Raw genomic sequence first — 17,204 nt, 5'->3', positions numbered from 1 at the left:
TTGGGGGAGGCGGGGGGTTCGAATCTGCCTGTTCATTGCCGCAAGTGTCGGGGTTCGGGGTTGTTGGCCTCAGTTTAGCCAGACCCAGACTGTTGGAAGAAGGAAAGGGCAGCTTGAGAGAGAGATTATGGAGGCCATTGCCATCTTGCGCTCGCAACCGGATGAATGCGTTAGTTCGCCTTCGGTTTCCATCCTCCAAAAAGAACTAGGTTTCCTTGACAGGTAACAGTTTGGGCTGCTTCCTTTTGACGTTTTCTTTCTTTGTCTTGTGATTTTCATGCTTCCACATGCGGTCGACGGTTTTTAACACTTCTGATATCTGTAGATTGTGACTCGCATGATGAGCATTGCATAACGTTTTAAAGTCTGATTTCTGTAGATTGTGACTCGCATATCTTTCATGTGCATTGTTGTCAGTTAGGTCTTGTTATCTGTTGCTTTTCATTCCCCCTTTTTTCTTGATTGTAGGATCACACGTGCCTCTGTCTTTATAAAGCCATGAAGTTTCAAATAAAATTTTAGTTGCAAGTACCGCCCTGTGTCGTCTTCTTTCTCTGTCCCGTGTCCGCTGCGGTGTCTAGTTCCTTCATGTCCTTCCTTCTTCCCTATCGCGTATCGTCTACAGAGCGCGAAGTCATTAAGTCCCAAGTTAAGGAGATGCTCGAAGATGACGTTATCCAGCCTTCCAACAGCCCATGTTCCTCGCCGGTCGTCCTCGTTAAAAAGAAAGACGGCACTCTGCGTTTTTGCGTCGACTACCGGAAGCTGAACGCAGTAACGAAGAAGGACGTTTACCCACTGCCACGTATTGACGACTCTCTCGACCGCCGTCGGCGCGCTCGGTATTTTTCGTCCATCGACCTAAAAAGTGGCTACTGGCAAAATGAGGTCGATGAACGGGATCGTGAGAAAACGGCCTTTGTCATTCCACACGGTCCTTATGAATTTAAGGTTCTACCTTTCGGTCTTTGTTCTGCGCCTGCCACCTTTCAGCGGATGATGGACACTGTCCTTGCCGGTCTTAAATGGCAGTGTTGCCTAGTCTATCTCGACGACGTGGTGGTTTTCGAAGACTCGTTTAGTCAGCATCTTGAACGCCCGCGGATGGTCCTCGAAGCCATTCGTTCAGCTAACCTCACACTGAAGCCCCAGAAATGCCACTGCGGTTACCAGGAGCTGAAATTTCTCGGCCATGTCGTCAGCGCCGCCGGTGTGAAGCCCGACCCCGACAAGCTCGCAGCGGTTGCGGAATTTCCACTCCCACGTGACAAGAAAGCTGTTTGGCGTTTTCTAGGGTTCTGCAGTTACTACCGGCGTTTTATCGAAAATTTCGCTGACCTCGCAGAACCGCTGACTCGCCTCACCCGCGACGCCACACCTTTTGTTTGGTCCCGCGAGCAAGACGTGGCTTTCGCCGAGCTCCACCTGCGTCTTCAGACGCCGCCCGTTCTTGGCCATTTTGATGAGCGGTGTGACACTGAAATACACACCGACGCCAGCAACATCGGCCTCGGCGCGGTTCTTGTGCAGCGCCAGGATGGCGTTGAACGAGTCATCGCTTATGCAAGCCACGCTCTGTCGCGTGCAGAGGTTAACTATTCCACGACAGAAAAAGAATGCCTCGCCATTATTTGAGCCGCTGCGAAATTTCGCCCCTATCTTTATGGTCGCCCTTTCAAAGTGGTAACTGATCATCACTCCTTGTGTTGGTTGGCCAACCTGCGTGACCCGTCTGGACGCCTGGCGCGATGGAGCCTTCGCCTACAGGAGTTTGACGTCACCATTGTCTATAAATCCGGACATAAGCAAGACGCCGACACCCTCTCTCGTGCGCCTGTCGAACTCGCTACACCCGACACGGACGATGACGTGTTTCCTTGGGGTAATCGATTCTTCTGATTTGTCAACTCAGCAGCGCGCCGATCCAGTGTTACGACCCCTCATTAATTATCTGGGTCAGTCGGCCACCGTACCTAAAAGTTTTTCTCGACACCTGTCGTTTTTCCTGCAACGCAAGGCGTGCTGTTTGAGAAGAACCCTGGTTCCAGTTCGCGAGCGTACCTCCTCGTCGTGCCGACAACATTTCAAGAGGAAATACTTTCTGCGTGCCACGACGAACCATCCTCTGGCCATTTGGGATACTCTCGCACGCTTTTCAGAATACGCCAGCTGTTCTACTGGCCCAAACTTGCCACTGTTGTTAAACGCTATGCGCGGAGCTGTCGGCAATGTCAGCGCCGTAAGGCCCCGGCCGCCAAGCCTCCGGTGTTCCTCCTACCTATTGCACCACCACGTGCCCCTTTCGATCAGGCCGGCATGGACCTTCTGGGCCCTTTCCCTTTGTCCTCGGGTGGGAACAGGTTCATCATCATTGCCACAGACTACCTCACTCGATACGCCGAGGCCAGAGCCTTACCTCGTGGCACAGCGTCCGAGGTTGCGGATTTCTTCATGAATCAGATCGTCCTTCGGCACGGCGCCCCGACCTGCGTCATTACCGACTGAGGGACCTCCTTTAATTCCCAGCTGATGGCCGAAAGTTTTCAGCTAAGGGGTACGACCCACCGTAAAACTACTGCTTACCACCCGCAGGCAAATGGGCTGACAGAGCGGCTTAATAAGACCATGACGAACATGCTGGCGATGTACGTCGATGTGCAACACAGGACTTGGGACATGATCATACCGTACCTGACATTCGCCTATAACACAGCAGTCCAAGAGATGACCCATTTCACACCGTTCCGCCTCCTCTACGGCAGAGAGGTTCAGACGATGCTCGACGCAATGCTCCCTTGCCCGACTGATGACCAGCTTTCTACTGACGCTAAGGAGTTTGCCCACGAAGCCGAGCAGGCTCGTCAGCTAGCTCGTGTTCACATCACACAGCAATAAGATAAAGAATCACACCGATACAACCTCCGGCACAGACAAGTCTTCTACAGTCCCGGCGACCAGGTTTGGGTATGGATACCTGTTCGACGGCAAGGCGTGTCCAAAAAACTACTTTGCCGTTATTTCGGTTCTTATAAATTCCTGCGGCGCGTCAGCGACGTTAATTACGAAGTACTATCGGATGCGGCACTTTCCCAGCAGAGAAGCCGTCGACTACCCCGTTCAGAAATTGTGCATGTTCTACGCATGAAGCCGTATTTTGCACGGTGACGCCCCAGATACATCGAGCCTTTCTTGTGTGGTACAGTGTGCTTGTGTGTGCTTGTGTTCGCGCGCTCATCTGCGTGTGCATTTTAAGAGGGGAGGAATGCCAGGTGGCGCTAAAGCAAAAAAGACGTTGACGCTGCTGGCGCGCGGATTGAAGGAAGTTGAAGTCCGCCCTTTCTCCCACCGAAGGACGTTCTGCCGAGCCCTCTCTTGCTGGGTCCCTGTCTTGTGGCGAACACCGTGACAATATTTATTTATTTATTTATTTAGTTATTTATTTAGTTATTTATTTATTTATTTATTTATTTCAGTACCCTCAGGGCCCGAGGGCATTACAGAGGGGAGTGGGGTACAATAGACAAAATAACAAAGGAACAGCAGTAACAAGTAACACAAAAATGTGAACAAGAATATGGCTCGCGCAAATCAGTAGGTTACAGCAAATACAATCAAACAAATTAACAGTCATTTAACACGAAATTATGAGCAAAGAATAAAAGTAAGCATAAAAGTAAGCATACCACGCAAACAAGCATACCACGCAGACCAGGTCTGTTTTAACTACCACATAAGCTGAAAAGAATAAACGGCAGGGCGCAAGAATTACATGTACTATGTTACCATCAAGTTAGTTAAAGTCGATTTAAACACAGAATGGTCACTTATTTCGACGACCGATCGGGGAAGGTGATTCCATTGTGCCGATGTGCTGGGAATGAAAGAGTTGTAAAAGTGGTTTGTTTGGCATGAAAGAATGCCAACTTTATGACGATGATCGATCCGAGCTGAAACGTAGCAAGGTGGCGTTATAAATTTTCTCTTAAGGATGGGGTTATCGTAGTAAATCTTATGGAATAGACAAAGGCGGGATATATTTCTACGTTGCGACAGTAGTGGGAGTGATAAGCTTGATTTCATGGCACTGACACTAGAGTTACGGTGATAATTCGAGAGAATGAAACGGGCCGCACGGTTCTCTATAGATTCGAGTTGGTATATTAGTGTCTCTTGATAGGGGTCCCAGATAGATGCAGCATATTCTAGTTTACTACGAACCAACGACTTGTAGAGAAGCAGTTTTACGGAGCTAGAAGAAAGATTAAAGTTACGGCGTATGTAGCCCAGCATGCGGTTAGCGTTATTGCTTACACAGTCTATGTGTACTTTCCAAGAAAGATTATGGGAAATGAAGACACCTAAATATTTGTAAAAAGGCACAGACTCAAGGCTGCAATTATTAAGACGATATGAAGGCAATGTGGTGTTACGACGAGAAACCCGCATGTACTTGCACTTTTTTATGTTTAGTTCCATGTTCCATTTGTTAGTCCATTCAAGAGCATGATCAATATCCGATAGAAGAAGAGCTATATCAGAGTCACTGTTAATTTCGCGGTATATGACGCAGTCATCAGCAAAAACATTTATTGTTGAACATAGATTGTCAGGTAAGTCATTGATATATATAAGAAAAAGCAGAGGCCCTAGAACAGAGCCTTGTGGTACTCCAGATCCAACTGGAGAAGTGAAGGAAGAAGCATTATTAGCGGTGACAAATTGTGAACGTTTAGTGAGAAACGAGTGCAGCCACCTAAGAACGTTAGGGTCGAGGTTAAGTTTACTAAGTTTAAAAAAAAGCAGTTGATGAGCGACCTTGTCAAACGCCTTTGAGAAATCGAGGAATATGCAGTCGACAACGGAACCCCTGTCGAGGAATGAGTTTAGATCATGTGTGAAGGTTAAAAGCTGTGTTTCGCAAGAAAACCACTTCCGAAATCCATGTTGACTGTCCGTAAAAAAGGCATTAGAATCAAGGAACGATGCAAGGTGAGAGTAAATAACATGCTCCATGATTTTACACGGAATGCTGGTAAGTGAGATGGGTCGATAATTATGCGGGGAATGTTGATCACCAGATTTATTCAAGGGAATCACCTTCCCGACCTTCCAGTCATCAGGTATACATGCTGTTTCAAGAGATTGCTGAAATAGGTTAGAGAGTATTATTGCGCTGTATACTTTGGTTTTAATCAAGAACTTAGAACTAATGTTATCAACACCACATGATGAAAAAACCTTTTGTTTTTCGACTATTTTTTCCACTCCGGCAGGATCAAAGACAATAGAATCCATTGGTAAAAAGTCAGCACTGTTATATGCAGGGGTTACCGAACACTGATTTTTGGAAAAAGCTGAAACGAATACACTGTTTAGAACATTTGCACATTCATTAGGATGCATTAGTTGGTCACTGGAGCCTTTAAGGCTGATGGATGAATTGTCTTTTTTGTTAACTACGCTCCAAAATTGCCTAGGGTTATTTATCAAAAGGGAAGGTAATGTGTCATTGAAAAACAAATCTTTGGCATCCTTCAGTGCACTTTTATATTCAAGGGCCGCGGCCTGATAAGCAGTCCAACGTTCTTGGGAACCGGTTAGTTTTGCAGAGCGGAACATGCGTTTTTTCTTATTACAGAGCCGTTTTAACGATTTAGTGAACCATGGTGATTGACGGTTAGAGGTGATGACTAAACGTGGAACATATTTTTCAGTGAGCGCAGCAACTTTTTCTTTAAACAGGCTCCAGTTAGCATTCACGAACGATCATGAAAGCTTAGCAAGTAATGGTCTAGAAAAACAGACAGTTCAAGGTTAATAGCATCAAAATCAGCCTTTTTGTAATCATGGATATATTTACTGTGGTTACGTTGATGGGGAACTGCGCAGGTCAAAGCAAAATGAAGGAGTAGGTGATCACTTAACCCTGGCAAGTATGATATGGGCTGGAAAAAATCAGGCGATGTGGTGAGTACCAGATCGAGGATATTAGACGCAGTAGGTGAAATTCGAGTTGCCTGCGTTACAAGCTGGGATAAGTTAAAATCACTGCACAAATTCAAGAACATGTCGCATTCACTTGAAAAAGGTTCACAATAAGAACTCACATTAGACCACACTATGTTGGGGAAATTAAAATCACCCAGTAAGATAAAGGGACTGCTCGGATAACGGACTGTAATCATATGAATGACATCATGAAGATCGTTTACAAAGGTGGGGGAGGTAGACGGCGGACGATAGCAAACGCCCACTATCAATTTCCTAGAGCATGTGCGAATTTCAACCAGTACAAGTTCCAACGCGCTTACAAAATGGATCGGAAAAGACATAACAGTATCAGCAACAGCTACAAGCACGCCTCCGCCACATCTAGAACCCCTGTCGCACCGATAAATGTTATATCTCTTTTTACAGGTAAGAAGTTCACCGCTATCTATATTCGCCGATAGCCAGGTTTCAGTAAGACATACAATGTCAGCATCGCAAGCATCAATTACAGAACAAAGATCATCTCGTTTAGGTATTATGCTGCGAATATTTGTGAACAAAAAAGAAAGTGGGGTAATGGCCGGGGACTTAGTTCCACTGTCCCTGGCGACGTGCTAATTGGTAGCAAGTTCGGTCGGTGGCGCGGAGCCGCTGTGGGTATCATTCGTAGGGTCCTCAGAACGGTCGGTTGGCAACGGGAAGGCGCTTAAGATTTCATGAACGGAATCATCAGAGTGATTGTAGGAGTAGCATTTATTTTTTATGTAAAGCTTATTGAAGCGAAGCTTGAAAGTGAGCGGCTGGGATTTGCCAAATTCGACCAGTTTTTTTCTAGCGTGACGGGTGGCGAAAGAAAAATCCGCGCTAAGCGTAATTTTTTCATCCTTGAGCTTAGAACAGTTAAGCAGTATTCTCTGCTTTACCTTGAAGGATGAAAATTTGGCAATAATTGGTCGACATTTTTCCGATGCGAACCCACCGAGCCTGTGCGCTCTATCGATCAAAATTTCAGAGGACGGAATTTCCAAGCAGGATGAAAGAACCTTGACTAGCTTTTCTTCTGACTGAGCCCAGGACTCTGACTGCGCGTCAGGTATGCCATATAACAGAAGGTTATCGCGTCGCTGCCTGTCTTCAAGTTCAGACAGGCGCGCGCGCAGCTGAGAGTTTTCACTAGAAAGTTGGTCAACTAACTGCTGAAAAGGATGTACTTCCTTCTCGGTTTCGTGAATGGCAACAGTTTTGCGCTCAACATTAGTTAATCTTTTGTTCATTTCGCTCAAATCTTCTTCTAACTTCAGCTGGGACTTCTTAAGATCATCAATAGACTTTATGAAAGCCTTTTGGTCCAGTTGCATTTTCGCAGTTCGCGTGTTCAAAGTCTCCAGTATTGCAAACATATCTTCCAACTGCTTAGACTGGACGTCAGGAAGAGAGTCCTGTACCTGATGCCTCGTGTTAGGCCCAGGGTTGAGCTCGACGTCCCCGGACAACGCCAGCAGTTGGTTTACAATATCAAAGAATTCACTGAACACACAAAGCAAAACTCCTGGGCGTGGGAACAGCAACAGGCACACGTCAGATTTCTTACCGTACAGGGAAGTAACAGAACTAACCTGGACGAAGAAGCAGAGCGGATTAGGTGGCCGCATCCTGGTGCTGTTCTCACTCCCACTAAGGGCGCCGGGGGCTCGCCAGCTGTTCATATAAGCAGCAAATGATGTCGCTGTTGATCTGGATCTTTCATGCGATGGAGGGACGGCGATGAAAATGTGCCTGTCTTGCGGGCATGCGGCATCACAAGTGTCGTTGAAGTGGCAGGGCAGCTTGCTGATCTCATGGGTAGGTGACGATAGCAGCGCATTGCTGAACAGAGCCCATGCCGTAACCTGGCCGAAGAAGCAGAGCGGATTAGGTGGCCGCATCCTGGTGCTGGTCTCACGCCCACTAAGGGCGCCGGGGGCCCGCCAGCTGTTCATATAGGCAGCAAATGATGTCGCTGTTGATCTGGATCTTTCATGCGATGGAGGGACGGCGATGAAAATGTGCCTGTCTTGCGGGCATGCGGCATCACAAGTGTCGTTAAGTGGCAGGGCAGCTTGCTGATCTCACGGGTAGGTGACGATAGCGGCGCATTGCTGAACAGAGCCCATGCCGTAACCTGGACGAAGAAGCAGAGCGGATTAGGTGGCCGCATCCTGGTGCTGTTCTCACGCCCACTAAGGGCGCCGGGGGCCCGCCAGCTGTTCATATAGGCAGCAAATGATGTCGCTGTTGATCTGGATCTTTCATGCGATGGAGGGACGGCGATGAAAATGTGCCTGTCTTGCGGGCATGCGGCATCACAAGTGTCGTTGAAGTGGCAGGGCAGCTTGCTGACCTCACGGGTAGGTGACGATAGCGGCGCATTGCTGAACAGAGCCCATGCCGTAACCTGGACGAAGAAGCAGAGCGGATTAGGTGGCCGCATCCTGGTGCTGTTCTCACGCCCACTAAGGGCGCCGGGGGCCCGCCAGCTGTTCATATAGGCAGCAAATGATGTTCCTGTTGATCTGGATCTTTCATGCGATGGAGGGACGGCGATGAAAATGTGCCTGTCTTGCGGCATCATAAGTGTCGTTGAAGTGGCAGGGCAGCTTGCTGATCTCATGGGTAGGTGACGATAGCGGCGCATTGCTGAACAGAGCCCATGCCGTAACCTGGACGAAGAAGCAGAGCGGATTAGGTGGCCGCATCCTGGTGCTGTTCTCACGCCCACTAAGGGCGCCGGGGGCCCGCCAGCTGTTCATATAGGCAGCAAATGATGTCGCTGTTGATCTGGATCTTTCCTGCGATGGAGGGACGGCGATGAAAATGTGCCTGTCTTGCGGGCATGCGGCATCATAAGTGTCGTTGAAGTGGCAGGGCAGCTTGCTGATCTCATGGGTAGGTGACGATAGCGGCGCATTGCTGAACAGAGCCCATGCCGTAACCTGGACGAAGAAGCAGAGCGGATTAGGTGGCCGCATCCTGGTGCTGTTCTCACGCCCACTCCTATTATATATATATATATATATATATATATATATATATATATATATATATATATATCACCGCACTTATGACAGCTCAATTCCCTACCCACATGCAGCTAGCCAGGGTAGCCGCGATAAAAAAAGGCGATGCAAACAAGTTGGGAAACTATAGACCAGTGTCTATACTTTTGTATTTTTCTAAGGGTTTAGAACAGCTAATTTGCATCCGTCTTCAACATTTTCTGTATAAACATTCCGTAATAAGTGACTGTCAATATTCTTTTAAAGAAAATTGGTCTACGGAGCATGCACTACTGGTTCAAAAAGGATACATATTAAAAAATATTGAGTCGCAGCTTTTAACTCTCGGTATTTGCGTTGACTTCAGCAAAGTCTTTGATTGCTTAAATCACGATGTTCTTTATGCAAAACTGGAGCACTACGGCATACGCGGGCATGCTCTCAGCCTAATTAAATCTTATATGAGTTCACGGTCTCAATATGTGGTGATTAATCATTCCTATTCACAGATTCTAAGACTTTCGAATGGCGTCCTTCAGGGTAGAGTTTTGGGGCCACTACTGTTCAATATATATATATATATATATATATATATATATATATATATATATATATATATATATATATATATATATATATATCCCTAACATCATTAAGCATGCAAAATATATTATATAGGCAGACGACACCAGCCTAATTGTCGAGTTTGTCGGGGACAGCAACCGAAGGCCAGGTGGGCGGAAAACCGAACGTAGTTTATTCCATCACAGCTTGTAGTGGAATCCCCGGTGGCCGAACAGTGCGGCTTATCTTATAGCCAGCTCTCGCGATCGTCGCGCCGCCGCTATCGTTCTAGCCGCGACGATTACACAACACTCCTCCCCTTTTATTTAGAGGGTGCAATTGTATGCTTATACAATAGTTAAAAACCAGCTTCGTATCGATCGGGTGGACGGCGATTTCTTGACGGGTAGCGCCTTCCAAGAGCCGACGTCTCGGATGTAGGAGCGGGCGCCGGAGGGACCTCGGGAGGCTGCAAGGGCACCGGCTCTTCTGATACTGGCTGGTCACCTGTTTGGTTTGGAGGGAAAAGCAGGAACCCCTCCACGTTGTCTACGTCGGATGACCCTGGTGTCACCTTAGGGCTTGTGTTACCCAGCAGTTGGTCGAGGTGCCGACGCCAGATGAACTTGCCTCGGGGCGTGCTCACCAGGACTTTGTAGGAGATTGGTCCAGTTTTCTTGAGGACAGTTCCACGAACCCACTTCGGCGAGCCTCTGTAATGTCGAACTAAAACACTGTCATTAATGCAAAAACAGTCTCTGTTGCTTTTCCTTTGTTGCATTTGGGTGAACTGACTGCGCATCACCTTCCCTTCCACCGTCGGATTGATTGCATCCAGCTTAGTACGCAGTCTTCTACCCATCAAGAGGTTAGCGGGTGCCTCTCCTGTCGTGGGATGAGGCGTATTTCGGTATGCCAACAAAAATTTATGAAGTGTAACTTCGACAGATTCACCTGGGGGTGATTTGCGCAGAGCCGACTTCAATGTTTGCACAAAACGTTCTGCCAAACCTTTTGTGCTTGGGTGATAAGGGGCGGTCACGACATGTCTGCCCCCGATGTCCCGCACGAATGCCTTGAACTCTTCGGACACCAGTTGTGGCCCATTGTCGGACACTACCGTCTCTGGCAATCCGAATCTGCAGAAAAGTTCACGCAAGCAAGCAACAGTACGTTCGGACGTTGTGCTGCGCATGACGAACACCTCTGGCCACTTCGAGTGGGCATCTACTACCACTAGAAATGTGGTTCCTCGAAAAGGCCCCGCGAAGTCCAGGTGAATTCGCCTACATGGTGCGGTCGGCCATGCCCAAGGATGCAGAGGTGCCTTACATGAATCCTTACGTTGTTGCTGGCACGCTCGATAACTTCGTACTCTTGTCTCCAAATCTGCATCAATTGACGGCCACCAGACGTAGCTGCGAGCCAATTCCTTGCTCCGCACGATTCCAGGATGACCTTGGTGCAGTTCGTCGAAAACAGAGTCTCGAAAAGTAGACAGGATAACAACCCTCATGCCATACATGAGGCACCCTTGACACACGCTGATCTGCAAACGTCTGTCGAAAAAAAATTGGAGGCTTATCAAGGTTAAGCCCAGTGGATGCGAAGCCGCTTGGCTAGGCGTTCTTCATCGGTTTCCGTAGCACGCTGCAGCCTTCGTTTTGCATTCCTATTATTAACGTCCTTAGCGTTTGGAGGCATCTTGACCGCATACACCCCCGGCGCAAAGACGCTGGCGCGGTTGCGGGCACAGAGACTGACGTGACGGCGGGCGCGCGCCGCTTCATCCCTGGCGTGACGTCACATATCACGTGATGCAGCGATGGTGGCGCCGCCGCCGCGAACCGAAGCGTGGAGGCCTCCGCCGGGCGACATCCGATGGCGCGATATGAGGCCCCATCTGCAGCCGGTGTGACGTCATCACGTGACGTCACATCATGTGATCTCACTTCAGGGTCAATGGTGGCCACCGCCGGGAGGCGACCGACGGCGCGATATGAGGCCCCATCTGCAGCCAGTGTGACGTCATCACGTGACGTCATGTCACGTGACCTACTTGAAGGTCACTTGAAGGTCAATGGTGGCCACCGCCGGGAGGCGACCGACGGCGCGATATGAGGCCCCATCTGCAGCCTGTGTGACGTCATCACGTGACGTCATGTCACGTGACCCCACTTCAGGGTCAATGGTGGCCACCGCCGGGCGTCGCGCGAAGGCCCGAAACCTACGTTAATATGCTTCGCATAAAATTGCTTTAGACTTGCATCTCGCAGGTACGATGGCCAACCTGTGCTAGTAAACTGGAGCACCTTTCTAAGCATGGGATCACGTGATGTGGCACGCGCAATCTCTTTGGCGGATAGGGGCACCGACTCCAGGCGCAATGCATAAAATGATTCCTCGCCTTCGGACGTGCCGTCTTGCTGGCCCTGGAGAGGGAACCTTGAAAAATAATCTGCCTCTGCGTTGTCACTGGACTTTTTGTACACGAGCGAGTAGTTGTAAGCAGACAAAGTGACGGCCCATCGCTGCAAGCGTGCTGCCGCGATCGGTGAAAGCGTGCTGCCGCGATCGGTGGAATGCCTGTCTTCTGCCCCAGGATGGTATGTAACGGCTTGTGATACGTGATCAATGTGAAACATCTTCAATATATGTAGAAATGAAACTTTTTGACAGCAAAAATGATGGCAAGTGCTTCCTTTTCTAGCTGACTGTATTTTTTCTCAGCGTCATTTAATGTGCGCGACGCATAAGCGACCGGGTGAGGGCTTCCATCGTCCGCAACATGAGAAAGTACTGCACCCACGCCGTACTGGGAAGCGTCACAAGCCACTTGCAAAAGCTTATCGGGGTCGTAATGCGCCAGTATCGCGGATGACGCCAGCGCATTTTTGACTTCCTCGAACGCCACTTGGCACGATGCATCCCAGCGCCATGGATGATCGCGACGCAGCAGTTTGTAAAGAGGACTGGCCAGAGTAGACAATCGTGGGACAAACTTCCCGTAGTAATTTACGACGCCCAGAAACGACTGCAGCTGCTGCTTGCTTGTGGGCGCGGGAGCTTTTGTCAAGGCTTCTATCTTCTCTGGCGTTGTGCTGACACCTGCTGCGCTGATAACATGACCAAGATAGCGCAGTTCTTTTTGAAAGAACGAACACTTTTCTTTCTTTACTCTAACCCCGCGCTCCGTCAACCGCTTTAGGACAGCTTCCAGATTTGCAAAATGCTCGTCTGCCGTCCTTCCAGTGATGAGAACGTCATCCAAATAGCAGCTGACGCCTTTCAGGTCTTTCAACATTGTGTCCATAATTCTTTGGAAAATGGATGGTGCCGATGAAACCCCGAACGGTAGTCTGTTTACCGCAAAAAGTCCTTTATGGGTATTGAGTGTCAAGTACTCTCTTGACGACTCCGACACCACCACCTGATGATAGGCTCTGTTGAGATCAATCTTAGAAAATTCTTGGCCCCCTGCGAGCGCCGCAAACGACTCATCCACTCTCGGCAGTGGGTACCGGTCAGTTTGGGTACCTTTGTTTGGGTACCTTTGCGCTTTGTGTCTCGTCGTTGTCTTTTCGTGGTTTGCATGCTCTGGCGCTATTTTCTTCAAATCAAGTATGCACCAACTCGCCCAAAAAGAAGTGTTAATGGGTACCGGTCAGTTTCAAGACAAGGATTTAGGGTGGTCTTGTAATCACCGCATAGTCTTATGCCACCGTCCTTCTTTACTACTGGTACAACCGGTGTGGCATAGCTGCTCGTCGCAACTGGTGAAATGACTCCCATGCCTTCCAGCTTATTAAGCTCGGCCTCGACCGCAGGTTGTAATGCAAAGGGCACACTTTTTGCCTTCAGAAACTTCGGCACGCTACCATCTTTTAGCGACAACTCTGCTCTTTCTTCTGAAATTTTTCCCAGTCCGTCATTAAACAAACTCTGGTATCTGTCTAGAAGTGCGCGTAGTCTGGCAGTTTGACTCGAACAAGCAGAACCATCTGACCTGGAAATAGCGTTGAGCTTGAAGATACTGCTCCAATTGAGTCGGATGGCTTGCAACCATTGTCGACCTAGCAGCGGAAGTCCCTTTTCTTTCGTGATCTAGAGAGGCAGCTGGGCTCTCTGCTCTCCGTACTGCACGGCCACGTGAGCGACTCCAACAGGCTGAACTATGGCTCCCTGGAACGTCCGCAGCTTCAGCGTCGTTGGCATGACCTTGATTGAGGGATACATCTGCCGAAACTGATATAAAGACATGACGGAAACAGTAGCCCCTGTATCGAGCTCCATGATCAAGGGCCGCCCTTCCAGGTGCACAGAAATTTTTATCGGAGCTAGACCAGGCGAAATAATTTCATGCTCACAGAAGCTTGAACGGGAACCAACATCTTCATCGAGTTTCGCCGCGCTCCCTTCGTCTTTTGCTGCTTGTTAGCTTGGCACACCCTTTGAATGTGTCCTTTCTTATCACATTTGAAACAGGTGGCTGCTATGTGCGGACACAGTCGGCTTGCATGCTTCGCCGACCCGCAGCGATAGCAATTTCGCTGCGTCATATCGCTTTCCCCAACGGCTCTGACCTTGTGAACGTCCCGAACGCCCGCATCAAAGGCGTGCGCTTCTGCTACGCTCTTTTTCGCTGCTTCCATGGCTAGGGCTCGTTCCACGGCTTTTTAAAAAGTTCGCTTGTTATCCTCCGTGAACAACACTCGCTGTATATCTTCTCTGCGCAAACCGCAAACAAAACGGTCTCGCAGCGACTGATCGAGTGCGGATTCAAATTCACATGTCTGTGCCAATTTCCGCAACTGTGCAACATATTCCGAAATCGATTCAGTCTCGAGTTGCGCTCTCCTGTGAAATTTCGCGCGTGCACTAATTACCGACGGCTTCGGTGACAAGTGGTCGCCTAGAAGTTTCTTTAACACGACGAAACTTTTAGCTGACGGCAACTCCGGCGCTGTCAATGACTTGAGGAGACTGTACGTCTTTGGGCCTACGAGACTCAAAAAAGCGTGTACCTTGTCGTCCTCGGGGATACGGTTGACCAGAAGAAACGACGTTAAGCGTTCCTCGTACGACGGCCAGTCGCTCGTAGACTCGTCGAAGGGCTCGATGTGTCCCAGTCGACCCACCAGTTGCGTCACTGCTCGCGCCGCTGCCGAACCATCCGTTGCCATGTCGGCTTGCTGTAGAACTGGTCAGAATCCCATCCTCGTCGCCAAATGTCGTGTTTGTCGGGGACAGCAACCGAAGGCCAGGTGGGCGGAAAACCGAACGTGGTTTATTCCATCACAGCTTGTAGTGGAATTCCCGGTGGCCGAACAGCGCGGCTTATCTTATAGCCAGCTCTCGCGATCGTCGCGCCGCCGCTATCGCTCTAGCCGCGACGATTACACAACACTAATCTTTTCTTCCAATGACGTACACCCCGTAGTAGATGCCGCAAACCATACGCTTTTATCACTTGCAACATGGTCATCAGTTAACTCGCTAAAGATGAACAGACAACTAAAGCAGTACTCTTCCTTCCTAAAAGAAATCAAGTATTTCGCTGCCCATCGCTATACCTCAGTGGCAGTGTAATAGAGTACGTGGACACTTTAGATCACTGGGTGTGACATTCAGCAGTACGATGACATGGGATGCACATGTTAAGAACGTTGCATCAACACTTTCTCGAATCGTCGGAATTACGTTGCGCAACAGGCATACTTTACCTATTAAAACTAAAATTACTTTGCATTATGCATTTTTATATTCCCGCCTATGCTATTGCTTCCTTGTCTGGGGCAACACAACGGTATCTAACGTCCTAAAACTGCAAACATTGCAAAATATAACGCTTCGTGCAATTGTCAACGGGTCGTACGATTCGCCAACTAGACACATTTACCTACATTATAATACTGTACCAGTCAACACATTATTTGACTACAGATTTGCATGTTTTTATACAATAGTGAAAAAAGGGCAAATCATTTATTTCTGAAATTGTACCAACTACATGTCGCCACTCATCGTATGACATAAGATTGCAGTGTAGGTTTGAACCACTAAAATGCAGAACTATGAATTTTGTATGTTAAGGTATACTGTGCCAAAGTTCCTCAATATGTACCTCATTCAGTGACCAAGGGAATATTATGCCTTTGTCTGCCATCTGGAAACGCTTTGTTCAGCAATCTGTGCTACAGTGATGTCGTGTCTGCGTGTACTGTGCCACCCTGTGTTATAGCCTCACTGTCTCTTGCTAATAATTATTGCTGCCAATTACAAGATATCTGTTTCCGTCAACCTTGTTCTTCATAAGCGCACTTGTATTCACTTTTTAGCAGTGGTTGTTTTTGCCGCGTCCCAACTGCTGACTTGTAAGGGTGGTGAGGCCCGTCAAGCGGTGTATCATTCACTGCTTTTTCTCACCATCCCCAGTTTGCATGTCCAAACCGAAATTAAGATTGATTGAAAACCAAACAGGACGAATAAAAACGTGCTCAGTTCTTTCTATGAGTTCCAGCTATTCTAATCACACCGTCCACGCACTCGACAAAACTGCTGAAGGCGTTGTTCATTCCCTTCCATTGAAATTCGGAAAAGAGTGCACAGGTCAGACCGGCAGATGCGCCAACGAAAGACTAAAACAACACAAAATTAACGTCGATCAAGCACGAAGGCATATTAGAATACATGTCAGAGATTGCCCATTAAAAACATGCTTGGCTGAGTATGCATGATGTAAATTGATCGATATGCACGGCGAGCAGCTGTTTCGCGAGATAATTGAGGCGGCCGAGATAGCAAAGCTCGGAGATGATTGTATCAGCAGAGCATCTGTACTTATGAGAAAAAAAGAACTGGAGCTGTTGGATTTACGATGCTTATTGAGGAAGTGCTGATACCTGTGGCAGAAGTCACGTGTCTGTGTCACGTGCGGTTCGCAATCGGGGTATAAAGCCGTGTACGCCTCGAAATAAATGTGTTGAAAGCTCGTTGTGCGTTCTTGTTTTGTGTGTCCCGTCTGTTTTTTGCGCTGGTACTTCGAGAGGAGACATTTAGATGAGCATAGATTTTAACCTTATGATCAAGCTCTCCTAAGCGCCCTTTATCAGTCTTGCACAGAGTTTATTCCTAGGTTACTTCGCATATGTGATATATCTTGAAGAAAAAAATCAGCTTCACACAGTAAGGAATTTAAAGGTATGATAAAATTAATGACTTATTTTACAGATATATCGACAGGTTATTATCTGCTGCCATCATATGGCAGCGTATAGACCTTTGCAAAGTGATACTGCATCTGTCATACTAAACTGATGCACAAACCCTTCCTTCCGCAGCCCGTCTCAGAAATCAATTTTGCACCCTTTCCTGGCAGTCAGTTGTGAAGAATGACCTGCAGCTTCACTTTTAGCCTCTGAACCACAAAACAGCTGTCAAATAGAGTTTCACTGGACGAGCCCCATCAGCTACACAAGAAATCCAACACATGCATCAGTTTTTTTTTGTTCATGGCACATGATTGAAGGCGATACCACTTTGCACAGCAGCTACTTTTAATGGAACTCATGTCTTCTTGTTTTGTATGTCCAGTGTGTGATGGACGCAATAAGC

At 48.1% G+C, this 17,204-nt stretch overlaps 1 protein-coding gene and 1 long non-coding RNA gene across 2 annotated transcripts; both read right to left on the bottom strand.

Annotated features, from left to right (window-relative positions):
- Positions 1 to 6,605: 6,605 nt before the first annotated feature.
- LOC144127739 (uncharacterized) lies at positions 6,606 to 8,333 on the bottom strand. The gene has a single exon (XM_077660637.1). The coding sequence runs from the start codon at positions 7,968 to 7,970 to the stop codon at positions 6,606 to 6,608; it is 1,365 nt and encodes a 454-aa protein (XP_077516763.1). The 5' UTR covers positions 7,971 to 8,333.
- A 1,500-nt stretch (positions 8,334 to 9,833) lies between these two features.
- Positions 9,834 to 15,000, bottom strand: LOC144130038 (uncharacterized). The gene is made up of 2 exons (XR_013313940.1): positions 14,615 to 15,000; positions 9,834 to 10,303 (listed from the first exon to the last, which is right to left on the bottom strand). It is a non-coding gene; the product is annotated as an uncharacterized LOC144130038 (long non-coding RNA).
- Positions 15,001 to 17,204: the final 2,204 nt, after the last annotated feature.

The sequence above is a fragment of the Amblyomma americanum genome, chromosome 4, assembly GCF_052857255.1.
Source record: "Amblyomma americanum isolate KBUSLIRL-KWMA chromosome 4, ASM5285725v1, whole genome shotgun sequence".
NCBI classification, from domain to species: domain Eukaryota; kingdom Metazoa; phylum Arthropoda; class Arachnida; order Ixodida; family Ixodidae; genus Amblyomma; species Amblyomma americanum.
The sequence above is the reverse complement of the archived record's forward strand: the minus strand, read 5'-3'. Positions and strand labels throughout refer to the sequence as shown.

Coding starts and splice junctions, on each gene's coding strand:
- LOC144127739 (XM_077660637.1), bottom strand. CDS start 7,970: ATGAACAGCTGGCGGGCCCCCGGCGCCCTTAGTGGGCGTGAGACCAGC.